We start from the raw sequence: 24,826 nt of genomic DNA on the forward strand, positions 1-24,826 counted from the left end.
TGTCCAGTGGTAGTACAAAACTGCAGGAAAGTCAGGTATGCAAGTTCATGTCACATAATTAAATACAGAGAAGCATGTATTGAGTTCACTTTCCATTTTCCTTTTTTATTTCCTCTTTGTACTGTGATTCCTGACAGTGCTAGCATACCCCATTTCTTTTCATTGTGTGAGATCTCTGAGTGTTGCTGTTCCCAGCATTTATTCTATTGTCCACATCTCTGTTCTCCTGGCTGACAGGTGAAAGGGATAAAATTGATTTAACTTACATGTTTTATGAAGAGAAAGAGTTTTAAATTAACTCCTAAATGTAGCTGTCTGTTCAATGGAGAGAGGAACCAGCTTCCAAAGGCCACCAGATCTATTATATTCAAGTAAAGCCCTAATGTGATTACTTCAGGTACAGGTTAGGAGTTACAAGTTGGCAATTATGGCCTTTGCTAGACTTCTAAGAGACATTTAAATTTTGGGCCCCAAACTGTTTTTCTGATAGACTAGGCTGACCTTGTAGAAGGTCAAAATATTCTTTACCTCTGAGCTCGCTACTGTTCTGAATATAAAGAGTGCCCGACTAGTTGTCAGTTATACCCAGACAGGACTCAAAAACTCATCATGCTTCTAACTGAACTGAACTTCTTGTTAACTGTGAGGTTTTATTTCATTTTGAATTGAGGTATTTTCAGAACAAGCCTTATGCCTGAAAGTCTTATATCTGCTGGGATCATATGGAAGGGGTGATGCTACCTCACCCAGTGTGCCAGAATGATTCCTGGAACAACTGCCTCAGAAAAGAAAACACAGGTTTTATGTCTAAAAGACCTAGCTAGTGCACTCCAAAACAAAATCTGCAATGCACACATAGTGTGGACTGCCATGGAAACAGGACCTGGGAGCAATTTGAGAACATTTGACATTGTGACAGTATTCCGATACTCCACATCTTCCTTGTAAAACTAGTCCTTCACAGATAATATAGTATTTCCTCACAAAAGAACAACATGAATAGAAAAAGTCTTCAGGATCTTTTTAAACTGAATCTATTACTTTAATCACAGTATGATTAAAGACATGCAGTGGGAAGCTGGCCACTGTGACAGAATAACAACTTCCTAGTGTAGAAACAAGGGGAATGCAGCCACACTTGCCATTTGTCATGGTGAGATTGTTTGACTGATGCTGAAAATCAAAGCAAAAATTATCTATGAACCACAACAAAAAAGCACTGCACAGTAAATCTCTTATCTAGCAATTAGACAGCAAGTGAGCTAGTCATGGGTAACAAGAATGCCTCTACATGTCACTTCAGGGTACCACTTTAAATAGAAGAATCCTGGAAAAGTGAAGAAAGATAATCAATATGGTGATTAATGACAGTAATTTCACACAAACATCTGGGAAATTAAGCATGCTGTTTAGGAGTTGTTTCTTGCAGTAACTTGTAAAGGGATGAATGAGTTGCAAACCAAACTTAGTGTCAATATATTGAACAGTGTGGTAGCAACGATGCTTATTTCAGCCTGGAAACTTTTCAGAAATTGAATACTAACATAAAAACATCTTCAAAACTATTTTTCAAATACCTTTTTTTTGTTCTTTTCTTGGATGCTGCTTTATCTTTACAGCTAACTACATTGGCTCTCCTGAATTATAATTTGAATATTTCATATTTAAAACATAAAAATAAATAAAAAAGCTCATGGGGGAGAGAGGCACTTAAGTGAAATGTATGTCTGTAAGTTGCATTTAATATGACACATACTGAAGTAAGAAAATAAAGTTTTAAGTGTTGGAAAAACTCCCTTACTTTCCGAATGTTTGTGCAAAGGATCATAATACACTTCCCTTTGGGTTAAAAGTGACTTAAGCAAACACTGGTTAGGCATTGATCACGGTCTAACTTTTTTGTACTAGTGAAGCACAGTTCAAATGTGCACCCAAAATTTGCATATCTTATAGTAAAATTCTCCTTACCAATACAGACTCATTTTTACCAACACCAGTAGTGCATTGCCAATATACTTGGAGAAAAGGCAGCTTGACTTATTTATACTGTAGACTTTAGGACTGAATAATGTTCATTAAAGTGCAATCATTACACTCATAGTAAGCATCCGGAGTTTTCCCAGTTGGCTCAGTAGGTGCTCTGTAAAATATTGGTTTATTTTATTCTTAGTTTCTTTAGAGTGGAAAATGATTATGCCATTGTATGCTGTTTTGACCTGAAGAAAGTAATATATAATACATTCATAAGCTTTAATTCCATTGATTCCAGCTATTGATGTCCAGATGTTTGGTTGATTGTGTTTACTGTTTGTAATAATTCAAACAAGTAACCAGAAACAGTTGGTAAGCAGTGATTAAAAATATTTGTTATTCATAATAGTTTTTATCTAATTGATTAACACAATATTGATTTTTTTCTTGATTAGAAAGGTTTATGAAGAAAAATAATAATGCCTGGAAGCTAAATTTTGAATTTGGGCCCAAGAATTAAAACAAAAATCTAATGATCTGTCACATAATTGTATGGCAATAGATCTGAAAAACATTGAGTTATGGCACCAAATTTCTCATATGTTAACTGTGATTGCTAGATGTTTATCAATCAGTTTTCTGCCTGTAGGATCACCTTTACTTATGAAGTGAGTGGTATTAAGACATCAATCAACATGGAAGTTGTTTTAATTCAAATCTTTCAGAAACAACATACTTCCATCAACTCAAGGATTCTAAGATATTTAAGACACTCCCCAAACCATTCCATTCAGAACTGGTGTTTTTCCTGTCAGTCACCTTCAGATAAGACCCAGTCAGGACCCTTTTCCTCTCTTATGTGTGAGAACTGAAATCGGTGATTTCTTTTACACATGCACCTCTGACTTAGAATGGAAAAGAGCAAAGCTTCAGGTAGCTTAGGCATGTGATGAGTTTGGCCTCAGGTCTTGATCAACTTACAAGCACTGCCTTCTTTCTTGCTAGGACACTGAAACAATAATAACTCTATGTTTTTGTCCATATAGACTGAACTTGTTCCTGGTTTCCTATGCCCACACATATGCACAGGTGTAGAAAACCTATAATTCTTTATAGCCTAAGAAGAACTACATGTTTGTTGACATGGGAGGCGCATAGATCTTTGCAAAGCTGAGCTGGATTGCTAAAGTTTAACAAAACTGTAATTTGCATCTTAGTGTTCTGGTCTTCTATTGTGATTCATTTTCAAGACATTTTTCATTGTTATTGTGTTTATTCTTCATCTATTTTCTAACTTAAAACATTAGACTCACCTTTTCTTTAAACTTTTCATGTGGTGGTGGGAAACAGTTTTCCCCCCTGAAGTCATAAAATGGTAAAACCCCAGGGGGTGGTGACCCTTGAAGTTTTGAGGTTTTACCTAATGAGCGCTTCTGCAAAATATAAACATATCACAAGCAGAACGGAAGAGAAGGTGGTTGTAGTTGTTGTAGAAGAAGTAGCCATGTTGTGAAAGCCACGAGCAGAAGGGGCAGGAGCCCCTCTGGGGGGCTTTGGCCCCCCAGCCCTGGCTGGGGTCATAGAAGCTCAGAAACAGTGTTAAACTGGACTGAGGTCTGTGACTGAGAAGCTAAAGAAGTTTTCTCCACCATGAGTTCGCAGACGGAGCTGCTGAAGGGACGGCAGTGGACGGAGAAAGTGGCGGAGAGCCAGGAGAGAGAAGACCGAGCAGCAACAACAGACATGCAACCAAGGAAGACACAGAGCTGTCCGAGAGATAGAGAGCCAGCAGCAGAGAGAGCAGATCTAAGCTCTACAGACAGAGTTTTTGGGGTAAGTACTGAACCAAAGGACCCCAAATTCCTTGGAGACCCCTCACTTCCTAGAAGGGAGGGGTGAAGTGCAGCATGCACTGCAAGAAGGAGCTGAAAAGCTCAGAGAAGGAATGCGGAGAGGGTGACCTTGGCCCCCCCGCTGCTTGAGACACAGCACAGAGCTCTGCAAAGGGGATTGAATCCCCTGAAGATACAGACCATCACGAAGACCCCCGTGCTTCGTGGTGTGACCGTGGTGACGCGACCGTTGTCTGGGTAAACGCAGCCCACGGAAGATAAGACCCTCACTTGAAGACGAGTGGCCGAGGGGCTTGGATACCTCCTCGTGTGTACTGGCAGAGATTCAGCTACAGCTGCTGCATGAGAAGAAGAGAACCTGCTGCCTGCTCCGAGAGTGGAAAAGGATCTTTTCCTACTTCCCTCCTGGACTTTTATTTGGAGGGGAGAAGAGATTTGATCCATTGTAAATACTTATGTCATGGTAGAGATAGCTAAGATTGTATATAATGTATTGTAGTATTTATTTGTACAGTCATTGTAATATATATTCCCTTTCCCCCATTTGAGTCTCGTGTGGTGTCTGGAAAACTCATCTCACACTGGGTTGAGATGTGGGAGGGGGTTTGGACTAGGGAATTGGATTTTGGAGCTCTCAAACCATGACAGTTACATACGACAAAGGAGGGAATTCAGCCACCTGTTCATTGTTCATCATTTTTGAAGTGGCTGTGACGGCAATATCCGATGGCTCTTCAGACATTATAGAAGTATGTCCACTGTCACTTACTCCACTTCTTTTCCATAAAAATTAGTTTTTACTACTCTATTTTGATTAGAAAAATCAACTGTTTCTTTCACCTTGCTCATACCCAGATATATCCATAATATCTCTATACATTTTCATAATCTGTTATTATACATGGGGCTTTCCTGTTCTGAGGCTAAATTTGGCTTTATGCTGTACAGTATCTAAAGAACAGCAGCTATAAATCTCACAGTAATGTATACCAATTAAACCACAATGCCTTTATGAAAATTTTTTTCTGTTCTCTTATTTATTGACAGATTTTTTTTTAATTACAACACAATGAAACGATGGTAAGTACATAAGATGCAATAGTATAAAAAGCCATTTTAACCCTTCCCTTGGTTAAGACACTTACAGCAGACAAGAACTGCCCCACCCCAATCCCCCCTTCTCAAAAGAAAACAAAAAATAAATATAAATTAATAAATATAAAACAAATCACTGCACAGCCCTTAACTCTTTGATTGCCATGGCAAGAATCATAATGATGATCCTAGCATGTGACGTTCTGTGGTTAAAGGTTGCCGCAGCAGTCAAAGGGTTATAGCATTGTAAACATAAGTACTTTGTTGAAAATGTTGTCATGTTAATGGTCTACAGCAATGAGATTATTATCATGACCCCTTGACCTTTAATGACACAACAGTATAAGGAGTTAAAGAGATTAGCTTGGTGAGCTGTTACATAGATTAATTAACCCATTTAGTTTAACAATGCACTATGAGGTCTTAATTTACTAATAAGAGACAACTTGTGTATAATAAAACACTGTTCAATGCATTGATCAATAAAATCAATGAAAAAAATCAGTCTAAGCACCACAAATTTTTGCCTGATTATATCTGACAGTCATAATACACTTTAGCACCATTTAGTCAGCCTTGCGATTGCACACAAACAAGCTTTGTGTTTGTCAGTACAAGCTACCTGAAAGAATAACATATGTCAGTTATAAAAAGGTTACTGTATAGAATGCTGTGTGAGCCAATAAAATAAAATAACAATAGTAAAATGAAATTTAGTTGCAGAAAGCAAATAAATGCTCCAGTTATTTTGATACTAACACACATCCTAATGAGCAGAACATGGGCATGAAATGAAGATGGGACTATGCAGAGAAAAGGGAATAAAAATGAGAAATGTATTTCACACAGAGAAATTATCACATCCATATTCTTATTTGTCAGGCTTTGCAAATTAAATGAACAACTGTTGGGTAGTTGAAGAAGTAGAGCTTGAAGAGTTTTTGTTTAACAATGTGTGAGTTTTATGGTCATGTTACGCATAAAACCACTTTCAGAAATATCCTATCAACTGCATGAACACCCTTGTCTCTGCATGAAAGGTTGATTTCCTCTTTCTCTGAAGTGGAGAATAAATAAGCAAATTACTGTGTGGGCAGAGCCGCAATTGTAGTAGCTTCTAGCTAACATATTGGAACCAGAACAATTTCTGTTGGAATTACAGAGACGAAGGAAAGTCAACAAGAAGGAAAATGGAATCAACTGCTAAAACAACACCCAACAAGCAGAACTAAGGAAGAAATTAGGTTCTGATAGATACAAGAACACAGCACTTAGAGAGAAAGCAAGGTGCATGTTATTCAGAAAGAGAAACAAGGATCTGTATGAAGATTGGAAAACAATGTACCTTTCTTGTATATATCCATATCAAACCTTGGTTGACTAAAGAATGACAAAACAAGCTGCACATGCTTTAACTGCTAACAATACTAACCGTGGGACTGGCAAGGAGCAGACATTGCCTCCCTCAAACAGCTTCTGATCATATAGGAACACCTATCACATAGAGTAAACCTCAGAAGTCAAACACCTGCATCTTTCTCTGCAAGCTGTGACTGAACTAAGCAATGAATCCAAACTAAAATAGCAGATGACAAAGGGAACTCTTCATAAATGTTATTTATGCTATCTAAAAATTAGGACTGATCAGAAAACGATGCATAATAGCAAAGCATTCTGCCACGCAACAGCGCATATTATGCTACAGCAGTAATGTAATGGCAGTTGATGTATGAGTATGAACTGACTTGTGGTACAGAAAGGAATCCAGCCATAAAATTCTTGTCTGAATATCCATGACACAGATTATAAGCATCAGAATGCAAAGGAGAAAGAGGCTAAATGAGGTTAAATGAGAACTGGAACCACTGGAAATAATACAAACTGTTGAAATGCAGATTTCTAGACTGCTCACATTTCACAGATGTCATAAACCATGCATGCAAATGGTATGCAATGGCTGGCATCGAAATTGTATTTACATATAGAAATACCAATAGATGATCTATCCAAGGGCCATAAAACTATTTCTGTTATATCAAACACTTCAGGACTGAGATATCACAGAAGTAAAGATACATGGCTATAATGTAGACTAATAGAGGTTAAAGGCTTCTTTGTCCTTCAGTATTTCATCCAGTGGAGTTCTTTAAATCATAGATAATTTTATTGGATCTAATTTCTGAGAACAAATGTAAGAACATTTCACTGTGACCAGTTTTTGCACAGAGATTCAAGCTGATATTAATTTGGCTAAATCTATCTCCAAAGATTTTGATTGCATCAGATAAATAATGTACTATATTTGCCGTCAGCTTTAGAGCAACTATACTGAGGGGACTTTTGACTGACTCCTCTCTGGTGGATTATGACACCAAATATAGAACTCAGTGGACTTTTTATAGGCTAACAGGTAACTTTGCTGTTGGAGACCAATAATACTTTCAAAGCTATCACCAACTCCCTGATAAAATCTCTTCACTTTTATTGTTGATTACATGAAATTTTAGTGGTGTTAGTAGTCCTTGTCTGACAAACATTCCCTTTCTGACAAACTGATGTTGTACTTGCAATTATAAATCAAAATGTTTTCATTCCTTTTTTTGTATTCTTCTGGCAAATAAAAATGAAAATGCTCTTATGCTGCTTTTCCTGTGTCTGTCTGCAGACTTTGACCAAAGGACCTAGTTGGTTTTCCTGTGGGTCCTAGAAGTTGTGGAAAGAAAGCTCATGACTAACTTTTTTCTGAGAAAGATTTCAATACAGTGTTCATTTAAAACTGTAATTGTCATCACTGTGATGCACGGACTACCACTTTCAAATGAATGAATATTGATAGCAGATGATGATATGTGTGTCCTGGATGATGAAAAAGGAAGATCATAAGCCTTGATCTATCCTGTAAAATGATTTTCAACCAGATGCAGTAAGACAGTACTGTGCATGAATTGATAGATGTCTGCATGGTTTTGGAAACATAGTAAAGACAGAGGTTAGGTGTATACCTAGTTGACAATGCTTTACCTAATGCATTACATAGAGTAAGAGATGGGAATTATTTGCATCATCACATGTTCCTTCAGTTCTGGATTTCTATTTGATGTTAAATTTTCTCGGGTATAACAATCTCATTTATTTCTGTAAGCTGTCTGAGTATTGACAGTGGCTATCCTGAATGGTTTTTTTAATACTTTTCATCTACCTGGGCATGCATGGCCAGAGTTTATAGCACTTTATCTTATGATGTAAAACACAACCATACAAGTTTCAGTTATGCCTTGCAGGTATGAACCACATTTAAAACAGCACTGTAGGTTGCTGATGGTGTCTTCTGGATACACGTCAACACATGTACCATTTCCTAAGTTATATAATTCTACGTATATCCAAGCAGACAAACTGCTCAGGTTTAACTTCAATATGGTGCTCCCATAAGATATGAAAATGATTGGTATGTGAGCACTGACAATTTTGTGGCAATAGCCAAGTATAGCATACACAGTATGTACATCTCTCTTTAGAATCATTGTATTCCTAAAAATAGGGCTGCAATATATCAGTCGTAAACCACTACTCTTTGAGCTGTATATAATATAATCTAATTTTGAACACTGACAAAGAGTAGTAGAAACTGTCACTTTACACTATGTAATTTCTCTTCTTTAAGGTTGCAAAATGCTAGTAAGGGACCCAAATTTGTCTTATACATAATAAACAAGTTAGCACTGATTGCCTGCTGACACTGAGCACTTTTGGCTTCTACAAGGCAGATGACTTTATGCACAGTCATGAAAGCTATGAATGTGTGTGTGGACTGGGTGTTACATGACAACACATTAGGATGAAAATGTGGATTAAACATACTTTTTGTGACTTAACACACTGCTCTGCAAGTGGTGAATCCATATGGGCATGCACTGATTGGCAGTTACACTGTTCTGTTGCCAGTGTATAAGTAATACAATACTTCACTAAAAATTCTTTAAACTTCATTGTCATATTGTTGAGGACTAACCAGGTACTTTAGGAAGTTATTTTATCTCAGCCTTCTGTTACTAATGCCAGTTCCCAGAAAGCTAGTTCCCAGAATGAGGGATGGGCAAATGGGTTATCCAGGAACACGTGCATGGCACAGAATGAATGTGATTATTTCACATGTTAGTGCCAGGCAGCAAGATGGAAAGAATATTCAGTATATATATTACTGCAAGAGCAAGAAAAATAAGGGGCATGAAAGGCTATGAATTAAGATATGCTGAGAGCTCTCCAAGGAGATTAAAGTTGTAGTTATAAAAAGGACGTGATACAATTTCATAGGGTAGAAGTTACTATTAACTAAACAGAAATCTTAGGTTTATGTGGTGGCTATAATTATAATCTGTTGATGATGTCATTCTAGAGAAGGAGAAGAAACTAAGCTGTGTGACCGGAGAGCTTTATGCCACCATAAATGCAGCATGTGTAATGATTATTGTTTATGTAGTTTTACTGTGACAGCAAGCAGCACTATGGTGCATGTACATCCCAGTATAGAAAATTGTCTTCAGCATGCTAGTTTACATCAGCATTCTTCATTTATGTCTTCTCTGCCTCTAAAATTTATTTCATCTACACTATTGGCAGACCATAGCAATACTTAAGGCTATCTCCACAAAGCAAACATACTTTATGTATGCTACTCACAGAATGTCCTCTTTCAAAGACATAATGGGCAGGTACAACTGCAAATGTTAATAAATTGACTATAATTTGTAGATGATATGCTCAAGTTTATGTATACTGTGAAACAAGACCTGTTTATGACGCACGTGTTTAATGCTGTATATATGCTTCTTTGAAATACATTTTGATTTTAGGAACAGATGTTTCCTATGATCACATACTGATGATCCTTCAAAATACGATCTTCTGATTATTATTGGGCATTCCTAGTTACATATATTCGAACATCAAATAATGCCATATCATACAAAATGTATGCTGCCTAACATTAGAAACTACCTTAGATAAAGCATCAAATGGAGCCAGTTACAACAAGTGATGGTAGGCCTTTGATGCTTAGCAGACATTTTCAGCATGACATGATGGAACTGAGGACAATGTTTTTCTCTATCAGCCTTTGACATCACAGATGGCAAGTCACAAGAATGAGTTAGGAAGATTTGACTCACACATTACATATTTTTCATGAGACTAGTGGTAGATGACTCATTGAATTCCATGCATATATCAGACATTAATTTTATGAGCACATGGTTCATTTACACCTGATTTTGTAACTGACATATGTTGAAATGGTCTTATAAGAACCACTCTGTTTGTCTGCACTCTGTGTAGTGTGAGCTAAGGAAGTATGCCTGACATTACAGTGCTGGTGTATCAGTCACAGCTATACTGTTGTATTCAATAACAGCTTATCTGTTCCTCAGCTCCCACACAATACTATTTGATTTACAGTATAGCTGAACACGTAAATGGCCAGTGACAGTTGTTTCTTCCATAGATAATAATGATTTCCCTTATGGCTCATAGACCTGCAGTTATCTATTTACACTCCTGGAAACAGACGTGTCCAGAGACAGTCTTGAAAACAACAAAAGGCAACAGGGAGGTATTGCTCTGTAATGGCTGCTTCACGTCTCCTGCTGCCATGGTGCAGGGTTTCCTTCATCTCTGCTAATTAGGTGATACAACTTAGTCCATGTTGTGAGAAGATATGGAAGCCAGGACAGAGCAAGCCTCTGCAGTCATATATCCTTGCTCCTCCACCCAGTCATCCTGTGCTCTCTCCAGTTTAGGCTGCTAATGGTATGGTAGCTTGCATTTCTACTTTCTTAAAAATCCAGTGCCTGGAATATTCACTGTTCATTTTGCTCTGTGTCTTTTTTAAGGTTTGTCCTAATGAAGATTAAAATGCAAAAGAAAATAAAAAAATGAGAATAGGAATGTAATGCTGCCGTTGCTAATAGGCAGACTGACTTTCTAGTCTATGCACTTTTTTCTAACGAACAAACTAGAATTAGATTCTATATAATTTGGTACCAAAAGCTACATTTAGCTGACATTTAGATTTTGAAGTAAAACCCCCAAAAAAGTTGAAAAATCAAAAATTAAGCCTTACACTTTGTTTTTAACCCACAGTCCTAATGGCACAGGAGTCTTGATCAAGCAATTGGAAGGTGAAGTATACTTCTAAGAAAAAGAGTAAGTCTGCCCCTTATGTTTAAATCTATTAGCTTCTGTTATGCTCATTCATAAAATTAACCTTTAAAAATCTTTTTCTTTAATTATTCCCTCCCTTTGCCCCACTTTGAAAGCAGAAAAAGATCAAAAGTTCATAGGAATATATAAAATGTGTATTACATTTATTCAGGAGACTTGAAAGGGCTCCTTTGGAGCCATTTGAGTCCCTCCATCCCAGCCTATCCAGTAAATATACAGTTACATATTTTTTAAAATGTATTTTTTGATAAAAATTAATTTTTGTCTACAGTCAATAACCTTTTCATAGGTTTATACATTGAAAGGCCAAAGGAAACACTGCCATCATCTACTCTGGCCTCCTGCATTATACAGACCATAGTACTATGAAGATACACGACCTTGTGTAGTCAGCTTGATAGACTGTAGCTGATTAACACAACACATATTCAGTTTTGTATTGTTCCCCAGTACAGATCATGACAATAGCAATATGAAAATGTTTATTTAAAAAGTTACGGCACATGAGCAGGAACCCAGATTGCAGAACTGAAAATATTTTAAATTTGCTTTTTCTTAATTCTGATAGTTATAGGCCCTGGTAGAAAAACAACTATTCAAAAAAAAATTGTCTTAGAACTTTTACTCATTTGAGTTCAAAATTAGATCAGGCAACATCGCTCATTTACTCAGGACTTCTATAATTTGAAACTAGCCAGTAAGTATTTGGAAATTACTGTGAACACAGTAGCTCCTACATCTTTTACTTAAAGCAAACCTTTATGACTGCATTACAACATACTGAAAATATGAGTATGTAACAGAAATGTTGACACAATCTTGCTCTGCATGACATAAACATACCGATATAATACTATTTTTCTCCCTCTCTCTGTATATAGCATATATGCACTTTTAAGTAAAAGAAAATAGATTAAACAGTCAACTTATCATGTATTCATGTATCTATGATGCACCATATACCAAGCACTAGAATTATCACACTTACCTTCCTGCATAATTAAATTATCCAAATACAAATATTTTTGTTACCTTATCAAAGAACAACAGTCAACATGCTCACCACTTCATTACTGTCAGGGAAACAGTTGCACAAAAAGTTAAAGCTGCCATGAAAGATATTTCAAAATTGAAGTGAAATTTTCAAGTGAATAAAAAAACCTCAGATGAGATGCAGTTCTGACTTAAAAATAATATTAAGTAAGTTCTCCTGTTGTAGAGGAAAAACAAATGCAGAATAAATAGTGCTGTTAGCATTTTCCTCCAACTATCCAAGGGAAAAAAACTGGAACAGCAACATCAATCTTTTTGTTCTGTGTGTAGCAGAACATAAGTTGTAGTTTGTTGACAATAAAAAATTCTCCATGGATTAAATTGTGTATGTGTGCATTTGTGTGCTTTTATAAGTATACAAACACACACGCATATTAACATATATGACAAACAGGCATCAAATTTTAAATTCACCAAATGAGCTGATCTGCACTAAAAATCCTGTGTTACTAAACTGTCAATAAATCTATATTTTCAGCAACGACTGAAATGAATTTACTAAATAATGCTATGGGCTGATACTGGTGCGCTTCTAACCTACAGTATGCAGTACTTCTACAAAACATCTCCAAAATGCCATCTGCATTGCATATTTGTTGTAAAACTATATCTTTTCCTAATCTTCATTTTTGTTAACCATACATATGCATATCTGTTTATGCTCTAAGAAATAAGTTTGCAATGCTTTATAGCATGCCACATACTTTTGAAAGTCCTCAAATCAATATAAAATCATGTAATTGAAAAAAAGACATACTATTTTTCATGCTATGCTCAATATAAATATAAATTCAAGGCAGTCAAGCTATCCATTACCAAAACAATAATAATTGTAATACATATGTATATATACCTACACTCTCTAAAAAGTGATCCAGTTATGTAGATTAAGAAACCAGTAAGAAATTGGTTGAACATAGTATAAAAGTCTCATTTTATGTAAAAGCCCATACTGGCCATTTCAAGTATTTTAATACTTTCCTATAACCTTTTCATTAATAACTAGGTATTTGTAGAAATAATAATTTTATACTGAAAATTGTATTCAAGTTAAATAAAAATTAACTTCCGCTGTAGTTCATTTTTAGAGTGTGCATGTATACATAGCAAAATACCTTTCTACAGATCAATCATAAATATTTTAGTCTATGACAGTTCTTTCCTACTAAAACACTTCAATGTTTTTTTCTCAAATTTCGGATCATATCTATCAGGCCTTTCAAGAAATAAAACTCAGTTCATTTGCAACACCAGATTCCCTTCAGTTTGTGCCAGTTTGCAAGTTAAAGGTCAAAGACACAGGACAGTACACTTTAAGGAAATTCAGACAGTGAAGCTGATCACAGAAGACAATGTTTAACTTGGTAATGACAGTCAACAGGTCAATAATCAAGTTCAAGGCAAGCTGTTCATTGTTGCAAAAGTTACTCCCCTCAAATCCTGGCTTTCATAAAAAACCAGGTGTCTGACTTTTGGGGTGCATCATTCTGACCATCTTTAATAAGTTCACAGCCCAGTGACTGTAAAGCCTATCACTGCAAGAAGCAGCTCCTAAATCAATAAAGAGGTCTGTCATTTGCTGACTTTTCTCTAGGAAAAAAATATTGATACAAACCTGCTCTGCAGGTCACATGAAAATGACAATACTGCTGTTAGCACAAATTACACAGAATGACAAAATGTTTTGGTGGTCCCTTGGCTCTGTCAGCGATACCATGTTCGAGTGAAGGCCAGAAATTTGATTAACCCTTTGAGAACTATGATGAACATGCAAAAGGGTAACACACCAGAGGATACTCATGCAATATCAGAGTCATTGTCTTAGCTTTCCTTTGAAACTGTAACTGTACCTTTGCAGAGGTAAATTGAATTATCATGCAACATAGTTTCAAAAGAGAAATCCAAGATGCTTAAGATAAGAAGCTAAGCTATAAAAGTGTTGCCAGTTCAGAAAAATTCTTGGTAAGTGGTAGAAATTATTAAAATAGGTTTGGTTCCTTTAAAAAGAAAGTAGCTGGTAAATATATTTTGTTTTCTATTTATGTTACAAAGGCTTTTCTATCAATAATGCAAATAATTAAAAACACTCAGAGTCACAGGAAATCTGTTTTGAAAAATTGATTTTCTTTTTAAACCGGTATTTAAACCTTTAAACCAAACACAATCCTATAATTTAATGACAACCAAGATTAACATCCACCAGACTCTGAAAATGGATGCAGTAGTTCTCAAAGGGTTACACCACCTATATAATACCAGTCTCAAGTTTATCAATAGCATGTTTGTTGCTTTAGTTCATTGAAATCCACTTCAGAGACACACTGCTTTTTACCATGCTTTGGAATGAGTGCTCCTGATAGGCCTATGAAAGGCCTGGGCAGTCAGCTTGGTACAGCTTGGGAAAGGTTATGTAGGAAAACCAACGAAAAATCAAACAAACCAATAAAAAGATTCTGCTTGAATATAGTATTGGATATAAATGAGTTTAAAACATTGAGGACATAGCCCAGAGCAGCTGTAAAAAACACAAAATGAATGTATTATTAAGGCTGTTACTATATTGCAGATATTTTGGCCCCTTGTTTGTTGGAAAATGGCTGTCCAAGCAGTCTGAAGTCCTGCGTGTCATTCGAGTCTCCCACATGACAAAACTGGAAGTAGGAGTATAGGACTTTATCTGTAGCAGACAGAAAGCAATCCTCTTTGGAGACAAAGCTGTTTTGGGTCTTCTCACTTTCCCGAAAGTTCCATTGTTGGTTGTTGTGTTTCTCTAAAAAAATTTACTTTCAGCAAAAAATTTTTCAAAGGGGAACAGGCCTTAAGGGGAAAATGTAGAAACATTGGAGATATTTTTTTTTCCTCTTCTTTAGTTAATCCTGATAGTTTATAGGGCATTGAGTGTGCAGAGGAAAGGCCTAGAATCGAATGACAAAGAAAGACAAAGGACTGAAGAAACAGCAGATACTGTGTATCATGGAAGCTTCCCAGCTGAGCAAATCGCCACTCATGCGCAGGACAGGCAACCCCCTGGGTTTTAAAGATCAGCTTTGTTTCAGACTGACAGATGCCCGCTCCTAGCTAGGAAACTGCATAACAGCTCTTGTGTTGAATCTCAAGTTACCACAAACTCCTGGGAGGGAAAGACAAAAAACCAAAACCCTACATCACACCCACTCTTGCATAGAGCGTTTGCAGTACAGTATGTGGCGGGGTGTTCCTTTCCTTTTGAACTGGAACACAGTGTAAACCAAGACAAGGAGGCACAAGGCCAGGATGCAGGGAATGACGATGGCTATGGCTTTCACAGTGCTGGCTGTGTTGTCCAGTTTGATGACAATGTCAACGTCATCTTGAGGGCTGTGTCGGTCTTTATCTCGATCTGTTGGTCCATCACAACCCATAAAATCCTTGAGGATAGATCTGGGATAGCCAGGTTCCACCCTGAGCATCTGGTTATTGAATTTCCAGTACTCTTTTCCTTTGTAGAAATATGTGAAGCCTGAGGAAGAAATTTGCAATTATTTATGGTCATATCAAATCAAATCATGTCATAAACACACCATGATGGAAACTACTTTCTGTAATTGTAATAATAAATTTTTCTTTTTGTAATTAAAAAATTAAAAAGGTGTAAGGAGTAGACTTCAAATCTTCTTTAGAAATTTAATTTCTTTACTGTCTCTAGAAAATCTAACATAGGGGTTTGGATGGTATGTTGGTTTGGGGGTTTTGTTGTTGTTTTTTATTCAATAAACTGGGATTTTCTTTTTTTCATTATTACCAAAAAGAAAAAAAAAAAAGAGAGAGAGAGAATTCCAGAGAATATGATCTATGACAAGCCAAGATCCAGCTGATTTGTTCATTTACGGAAAACCCAAGTAGAGTTGGAAACCCCAGGGCCAAGACTTTAAAGCATTGCAATCTCTTCAATATGGGAAATCTACTGAAATAAATTGCAATGTTATGCTATGTTATCCAGATATAAGAACTGCCCCACTTTACTGTTACATAACCTATTGCTATATTTCACAAGGAAACTGGATGAAGTAACAGCATCTTTCACATGAGAAATCAGGTGTAACCAGATTTAAGTTTTCTGTAAAGAGATGGTATTTGTTCGTTCAGGGACAATCCAATGTTACTATTAAACATGCCTAAATGGAGAAAAAAGCTTGATTCTTACCAAAAATCTACATTACTTTATTATCCCAACTGAAAAATTACATTGATCTGGCAAGAAACAAACCTTCAGGATGGGTGAACTTCCTTCTACTGCTTATGAACTAAATGGAAATAGCTGAATTTTTCCATATCTTTAGTTTATAGACCTCAGCTTATTTCCCACAATACTAAAGGCTACTAAGGCAGACTGGGCACTATTCATCATTTTAACAATACTCCTTGAAGAAGTTGCTAACCATCTATCTGGAGATAGTATTAGTAACCGCCTATTCAATCAACAGGTATTTTCTTACAACTCTAAACAAGAAATAAATATTTGATTGTATATTTTGCTGCTCAAATTGCAAAAAAATCTTGATCATCTAGTACCATTTTCAGAATATTTGAGTATTTCAACATTCTTCTACATTACGCATTTTTGTAATTTTGATAGCCTTCCTAGCCAATAAAAAGGTACCATTTTCCTTTTCTTAATCCCTTTCAGTTTTATTACCTGAAAATATGCTAGTAGATCTATTGAAAGGTCTAATACAAGTCAAAAAGCAAAAAAGAAAATAAACAAAAAGTACTGAGCTGTTTGAAAACAGTAGCTAGACTTGTTCAGAAAAAGCCTTCTATTCTGATTGGAATGCAACAAAAAGAGGACTGAAATTCTTTAAATATGATGAAATTTTAAAATTTTAGCATATATAATTTTCTTGCAGCAATCTGTAGTTTAAATGAAAAGTATTATCAAATGCAAAATTTCAGTATTTTGAGCCACAGTCTACTCCACCTTTGCATTTCATATAATAACATGTATGTAAGAAAGTACTGGACATACTGGCCACAGATAATATTTCAAGTATGGAAATTTAATGTATTATCTCTGTCAATATTCTAATACATATATTTAGACTATATAAAGATATGGCATCTCTAAATCTATATTCATGCATATATGCAGGATACATGTATGTATACAACAGGGGTACAGGTAAGTCAAAATACAGACATTAGTAGTAATTGATGTTATACAGCAAAAGGTCAAATTAAAACTCTTAAAATAAAAGCAGCAAAGGAATTTCCAGCTGCTATACATCCAACAAAAATTTTTCAATCAGAGCACCTTTTCAGCTGAGAAACTCTGAAGGTAGTTTAAACTTTTCTGCCATTTTTGCTGAGGCATCAACCAGGATAACAGCCAGTTACAGCTGAAAAATGGAAATTAGCAGCAGAGAAGCTTAGTTCTAAGAGACTGAGTAGTTTTACCGCTTCTCGCGGCAGAACAAATGGCTTCACACAAGTGTTGAAAGTAATTTCATCTAGTCTGCTTACCTTGTTGAACCTGCTTTTGGGAGCTGCTACTTAAAATTTTCCAGGTACTAGTCACTGAGAGTAGTGAGTATAATAGCTGACCCAAACAGCAACGAAGGGCTAAGTAGTCACTAATATGTTAAATGTACTTATGTAGTAAGGCAAAAAAAGGCCAATGAACTAGTAAGGTACCTTTTCTCTTCCTTCTCCCTTAAAATTGCCCCATCATTCACTTTAGCAGAATTTATAGTTGAAAGGTAAAATTTTCTGTGCTGCTCTCAAGACGGAAAGAGACTTCTCCAATCTGGAGATTTTTGTGTGATCTCAGATTCCATGGAAAAAAAAGAAAGGAAATTTCTTCTCCGTCTCCTTCTAAGAGTTATTACCACAGTGTTAGAAAGCAAATCACATTATGGGAAGTAGAAGGGAGAGTTTCAGAGATGCTACCTGCACCTTACTAAGCTTTTAGGACACTGAGTCAGAATGCTGATAGTGTAGGAAATAATTTTCCTAAATTTTTCATTCTTCCCAAGCCTTTTAAGGCGAAATTACCCAAAATTTTTGTCATCAGTGAAGGAAACCCCTTCATAATCAGACTTATTGCAGGTGTTCGTTTGCACAGTTTACACAACAGAAAGACAGGGGAAATTAAAAGTATCCTTTAAAATGAAATGGATTCACTGAAAGAGTTGCTTTCACTTGTTCTCTTATAAATGTATATAGTAAAACTTCTTTATCAACTCTGCTTCTGTCCAAAGAAATAAAAACAGTTTCAGACAAAATGAAATCAACTTCTTTACAATTAAGCTGTGATATTTCTTATTTCCATCTGCTTTTGTTTATTTCTTTCCTCATACTCATGACAGTGGAGTTGTGAACTGTTTCTTAAGACTTCCATTTTCCTGATTTCAGGGAAAATGTCTTAGCGGTCTTCTTGCAAACTTATGGTGTCGTTTTTCTGCCCTGGGGCCCTTATAGGCTTTCTGAGATGCCCAAGAATTCCCTGCTTCCTTTCACCTCCTCCACAATCTCTTGTCATGTTTTACCAACTTGCTCGTTCAAAGAGTCAGGCAGACTATCAAAACCACTGAGGTTAAAAAGAGTTTAATGTAACCCAAAGTCTTTCCTGCCTTAGAAATATATATATATAATTTTATATATATATAAAATTCCCTTTGGATGTAAATCTTTAAAAATGCACTTAAAAAGTAATTAAAGGAAAAGGTTATAACCATTATGTTTCTCTGTGCATTCATAATGTGTGTGACTATTTCCACATATATGTGTATTTGCAAACAGTTAATTACTGAGTGTATGCACCCAGTAATATCATCTTGACTGACCTACTTTCCAGCTAAAAACAAAACAAAAAATTCCAATCTAGCAAGAAGGCCAGAATACAGACAGGGTTTCTTTTTTTCTGGATAAAACAGAGACAAAACAAAAAGCAATTAAACATATTTCTGAAAAAAAACACTCAAATGTTTTCATGGTAAATTACTTAATCAAGTTAGAGGTTGAAATATGAGACTGAAACGGTTTATAAAAGGAAATAAATATTTTTATCTTCTTATTAAGAGGAAATTAAAATAATATGGCAATATATATTTGTGTGCTGTCTTGTAAGGCAAACAGAATAAACTCAGAACCTACTAATAAATAAATAAATCATATAGGCCAAAAAACAACTGTCCAACAAAGATAAGTGACAATAAATGCATATTTTTATTCCCATCAAAGGGATCTAAAGTCTGTGCAGCTGAGGGCTCTGTTGGCAGTGTGCCAGCATCTCCTGGGTAGCACTGAATTCTCATAAGATGAAGAAGATTCTGGCTGCTCTCATTCACTTGGAGGTGTGTCCAGCTGAGATTCTAGGTATGTCATAATGCATCTTGATGCATGTAATAATACTTCATACTAAAAGTCCTGTTATCTTTATTTGTGCATCATGGGCTTATGACATCTTCAATTTACATAAATTCATAGGGATATTTCTGCTTAGTTAAAGATTTTGCTCCTATTCTCTAGTTTTTCAGAATGAAAGCAATAACTTCTAAGCTGTTTAAACAGCCAACGCCTTGACAATTCAATGTAAATACACTGTGTATACAAAGCTGTTTATAACACTAAATTTGAAAGCTTTCTCTTCCTTACATTAAGGAAGAGAACAAACAGCCTGGTATAGGTGAACAAACAGCCATTTTCACTAAAGCCAGTTCTATAGCAGGAAATATTCTGTTCATAAATCAGGAATTCTTTCACTACTTAAGCTGAATAGTCAATCATCCCTCTATTACTCTATTTTACATAGAGGGTGTAAGTAAATCATTAAAACAAGAATGTGTTTGCCTACCATTTTCTTTGTGGACAAAGGCTCCCTGAGGAGATTCTGGGATACCTTTCCAAATTGTGATTGGCTTGGGATAACCAGGGTCCATGGATCTCATTTCTTCACTGTACCTCCAGTACCTGAATTTTTTTAAAGAGGAAAAAAGCTCATTGGTAAGATAGAAGATAGTAACTTTATATTTTCCCCTTCTAACACTTGTTACCTTCATTAGCCACAAATGGGAATACTTGACTTCTTCTCTTTGAACATACTACCAGATTACAAAGAAATCTATTTGCTGACTGGACAACTGCTTCATGTAAGCAGATAGAAGATAAAAGATTTTTGTACTTTGACAAGTAAACCAGCATGTACCTCACTTATAATGACTGCAATTCTGATGCCTAGGACTTCTGCACAGTGACACAGAGATGCAACACATGTAAAAAATACTTTAATGTTCTAAATAACATTTTAATAATGAAAGTGACAGCAGATTCAGATTAAAAAACTCTTTATATGTGTGCATTACAGTAGCTTTTAATTTCATTATCCCTAAATAAACACAATGTGATACAAACTTCAACCTGCTTTTGTGCCTTTTTTCCAACCAGCCCTTCTCTTCTCAAATTTAAAAAGCTTCAGCACTCAAATTCTAGTAATCCTGAAAATGTAAGAAGCATTTACACTTGTGATTTTGTTTACACTTACAGATAATGTTGATAATTTCTTTTTCCTTATACTGCCTGTTAAATTGCTATGCATATCTAATGAGTTGGTTCTAAGAATCAACATACTGCATCCCTAGTATCCTCTGTGTATCCTGATATAATATTTCAGTGGGTCATTTCATATTTTGATTGACTCCACTAATTTAGAGAGTAGTTTTCTTGGACAACTTTTTTTTCCACAATCAGCTTTATTCATATGAAAATTACATTAAAAGGCAGCCACTCACCATTTCAGGACATCAAAAACCTGAAAATATATCACTACCATTGATAATGAGATCACTGCTAAAAACTTCACCCTTTTCCTCATTTGACTTCAGTTTTTAGAAATCCTTGTTATCATAATTCCTCATATATTAAAGAGTCCTTAAGTGGATGATATTTTGTTCCTGCGAAGGTACGTAGACACTCTAATTGATTCATATCTTAATTTTTTTTTTTTAATAAAGTGGTCTAAACTCCTCAATTTAGACAATGCTCTCTGTAGTGCATTTCTCTGGCTTTAAACTTTCGATGAAATTAAAAGGTGGGAGATTTCAAGTGGGTTAAGAGCTAGCAAGTTAGATTAAAAAGATGTATTTTTTCTTTCTTATGCATAAATTATTTTTATAGTCTGATTTCCTAGTCTAGTCACATATGCATCAGTAACCAGTCAACAAAGCAATGCTCTTTATTTGGAAATGTAACATCTTTGAGAGTTTACATGCAGAAAGAAACAACACGAAGAAGTTGCAAACAAAGCTCTGACATCAATACTATTGAAACCAGTTCTTCCTCATCTTTTGACTCTAATTTTCATCCTTAGTTTACATTTTTTTAACAAATATATTATGATTGAGTTTTATGAAGAAAGAATATTCATTTAAAGTCTAATAATGGCCAGTCTTCGCGAGCGAAGATTTGGGAAAGGTCATTAACCCTTCGAGCCTGCGGTGGATTTTTTTTTAGGTGAGACACAGCGTGCGCTGAACTGAGCCCACCCTTTAATCCTGAGGTTCATCTGCCGGGGCCGAGCAAGCTTGGACAGTGGCAGTGAGGTCCCCAGGACGTAGGTTTGTTTAGAGTGACCTTCTCTTAGATGGATTGCCTTACAAGGCTAACGAGCTCCATCTGCCCGGGGGGCCGGGAATCGAACCCGGGTCGCAGCGGTGAGAGTCCTGCACCCTAACCACTAGACCACCAGAGGCCCCCATTTAAAGTCTAAAGTACATAAAACTGGTCACACCAGACGGGGGCATAAACAAGCTCATGTGTCAAGCAGTGCAGCAAACCTATTATCATCTATCCTGCACTACTCAGTTCTGGTAGAAGAGGAATAAGAGAGGGAAAAATATTTTCTGTAGTCATGTTTTTCCCTCTTAAGGTTTCATATAATTTTTTGGAAGAATTATCATTAGTGTTGAAATAGATAATTTCAAATATTAACAGCAATGTTCCATATATGAGCCGGTTTAGACACATAAGTATTACAACAGCATTTACTGTTTTGACTTTTAAATCTTGTTACTGGTTTGGTTTATGGGATTTTTTTGTCTGTTTGTTTATTTGGTTGGTTGTTTGAGTTTTAATTATTATTTTTACCTTATAGCCAGCATTTGACACTTTTTATTCTATTGCTTTAATTTTTTTTATGTATACCATTGTACTGGGACATTTAACTGTATCTAGATTCTGCCCTGGAGCTCTTTAACTACAAATTATTGTCAAAACCAACTAAGTGTACAGGTCCTTGAGGTACACAAGGAGTAACATACTTTGTTACATTGATGCTGTTTACTTTCCTTTCATTCCTAATTTATGCCACCAAGAAGCTGCATTTATGTTATACCTTCTTCAGGGAAAGATCCACATCCATAACAGACTTCTACATACCACTAAAACCAGCAGGAGAATCCAACTCTAACTTTGCTTTAAGAAAAAATTGTGATATAAGCAATACACATTGAGAAACTTAGTGGTATATGGGTTTATTCTCACTGATGGTCAATATCCTCTAATAGCTCAATTATCTCTGCAAGGCTCATGCTCAATCTTCTTCTAACATACTGTATTGCATTTATGTCTTGCTGAGTTTCATTGTGCTTGTTAGCTCTAAGTAGGGAGCAGATGTTTTTTCTGCTTGTTCCTTTCATCTTCTGTTATTACCAATGGTGTTTTAGGAAAGTCCAGGCTATAAGTAACTGCCTATGCATGGAAATATAAAAGGACATTGCTGAATAAAGCCTAAAGAAAGTACAAGTCACAAAAGATTCCTTCTGTATATACTTTAATAATGTATGTGGAGGTAGAAAATTATTACCTGAAAATGAATTTATATTTGTTTTATAAAATCTACTCCACCATAGGAAGCAAATTATTTAAGTGACTTTCTACTTCACTGTGGAAATTGATTGCTTTTAATGATACCTAATTTTCAAACACGACAAAAATTTTACTTAGCTATCTACTTTCCCTATTTTTTTAAAAAAAAGCTTTAATAATAAAATTTGTTGCAGCAATCTGTAGTGTAATATTACAGTACTGCTAAAAAATTATGAACTGTAGTGTGCTAAATATATTCTATGATGTGCATCAAATTAATTTCTTAAGTGATCCATGAATACTATTAGTGTCTGAGAACTCTACCACACAGTAACAAAAGCAGTTATAGTTTTAATAATACTAATAGAAACATCACAGTCATTACTAAAGAATAATTCATCTCTGAGCACACAGAATTTGCACAGTGATACATCAATAAACAAACACAGTATCATACCGAAAACCTGCAAAATCCATCATTCAAATAACTTGCAGGGTTTCAAATATTAATGAGTTTTCTTGACATCTCTATAAAGCAGACAAATATTCTTCCCTTTTTTTAATAGACAGGGAAATGAAGACACAGAGACTAACTGACTAGTGCAAATCTTTTTCAGGAATGGAAAAGAACTCAGATTTCACATTTTTTCTGTGTTTTTGTTTTTTTGGGGTTTTGGTTTTTTTTTGTTATTAATCATGACTATAACTGTCCCTTCTGAAGGGAACTATAAGATTTATTTAAAACTGATTCCAAGAAACTTCTCAAATTCTTTTTTAGCTTCCAGGTTTAGCTGCCATTTCCCTTTTATACCTAATTTTTAAATAGTCATTTTCATTAACCTTAAAAAGATTTGGATGCCTTCCCTGCTTATGTGTTAGGGTTTAGAAATGTGGATAAAAAGAAGCAGGTAAGAGTGTACATAAATACATTGCTTTGAATATTTAAGTTTAAACTTGCCACACCCACGACTTGCCTATTCACTTCTAAAACACAGCTTTTCTACTATATATACATATACCCATTTCAGGATACTCACACAAATATAATTTAAGTTATAAGAAATGTGAAAATAGTGTGGTTGTCTATGTGGGAGCAGTTAATTTCATCCACAGAATATGAACTGTTTAAGTGTCTTGACTTCTTCTTTTGAGAAAGAGAAAAAGGTTAACATGTTTAGCTGATATCCACCAAGCTGTTTCCTTGCAGAATTCCTATACCAACCTATCTCCTTTGAAGAAGTAGGTTTTTCCAACATCTTCCCACCAAATTGCTGAATCAATGCCATGGGAAGGAATTCCACTTCCAAGTGTTATCAAATCATGAGGATAACCTGGCTGGAGAGTAGTGTCCTTGAAAATCCAGAACTTGTTACCTGTGCAAAAGCATATATATACACATACATATATGTCTGTTAGTCATCAGTACTCTCAGTATTAATACACTCCTAAGAAATAATGAAGACTCCCAAAGGGCTGTAGTAGTGGTTCAGCCAAACACAATGACATGAAAATTGTTCTGTCACTGCACATATTGCAAAATTAAATATGCTTTAAGGATACTTTGCATTTATAAAGCATCTTCCTTTCAATAAGCCCACAGAATATTTTTTATACCAACTACATAGTGATCAAAACCAGAATGAAAATGAAGTCATCTTAAGAGGCTCTGTGATTGGTAATGTAATATATTCACAGAAATACAAAACAGTTTCACATTTCATGAGGAAAGAAGAGTGAATTTTATAAGAAAATAAGGTAAGAAAACATTTAAATAAATAAAAATTTTTGACACATTT

The 24,826-nt window shown here is 35.5% G+C and overlaps 1 protein-coding gene across 1 annotated transcript in view; it reads right to left on the reverse strand.

Moving 5' to 3' along the window:
* Nucleotides 1-4,832: 4,832 nt before the first annotated feature.
* Nucleotides 4,833-24,826, reverse strand: part of MMP16 (matrix metallopeptidase 16) — a 170,000-nt gene continuing 150,006 nt past the window's right edge. The window contains exons 8-10 of the mRNA XM_017826491.1: nt 24,253-24,403; nt 20,023-20,138; nt 4,833-15,690 (exon numbers count right to left, since the gene is read on the reverse strand). Of these exons, the coding sequence (XP_017681980.1) occupies nt 15,356-15,690; nt 20,023-20,138; nt 24,253-24,403 (602 nt within the window). The 3' untranslated portion in view covers nt 4,833-15,355. The remainder of the gene's footprint in view (nt 15,691-20,022; nt 20,139-24,252; nt 24,404-24,826) is intronic.

This window comes from Lepidothrix coronata, unplaced genomic scaffold, assembly GCF_001604755.1.
Source record: "Lepidothrix coronata isolate B3197 unplaced genomic scaffold, Lepidothrix_coronata-1.0 Scaffold127, whole genome shotgun sequence".
NCBI lineage: Eukaryota > Metazoa > Chordata > Aves > Passeriformes > Pipridae > Lepidothrix > Lepidothrix coronata.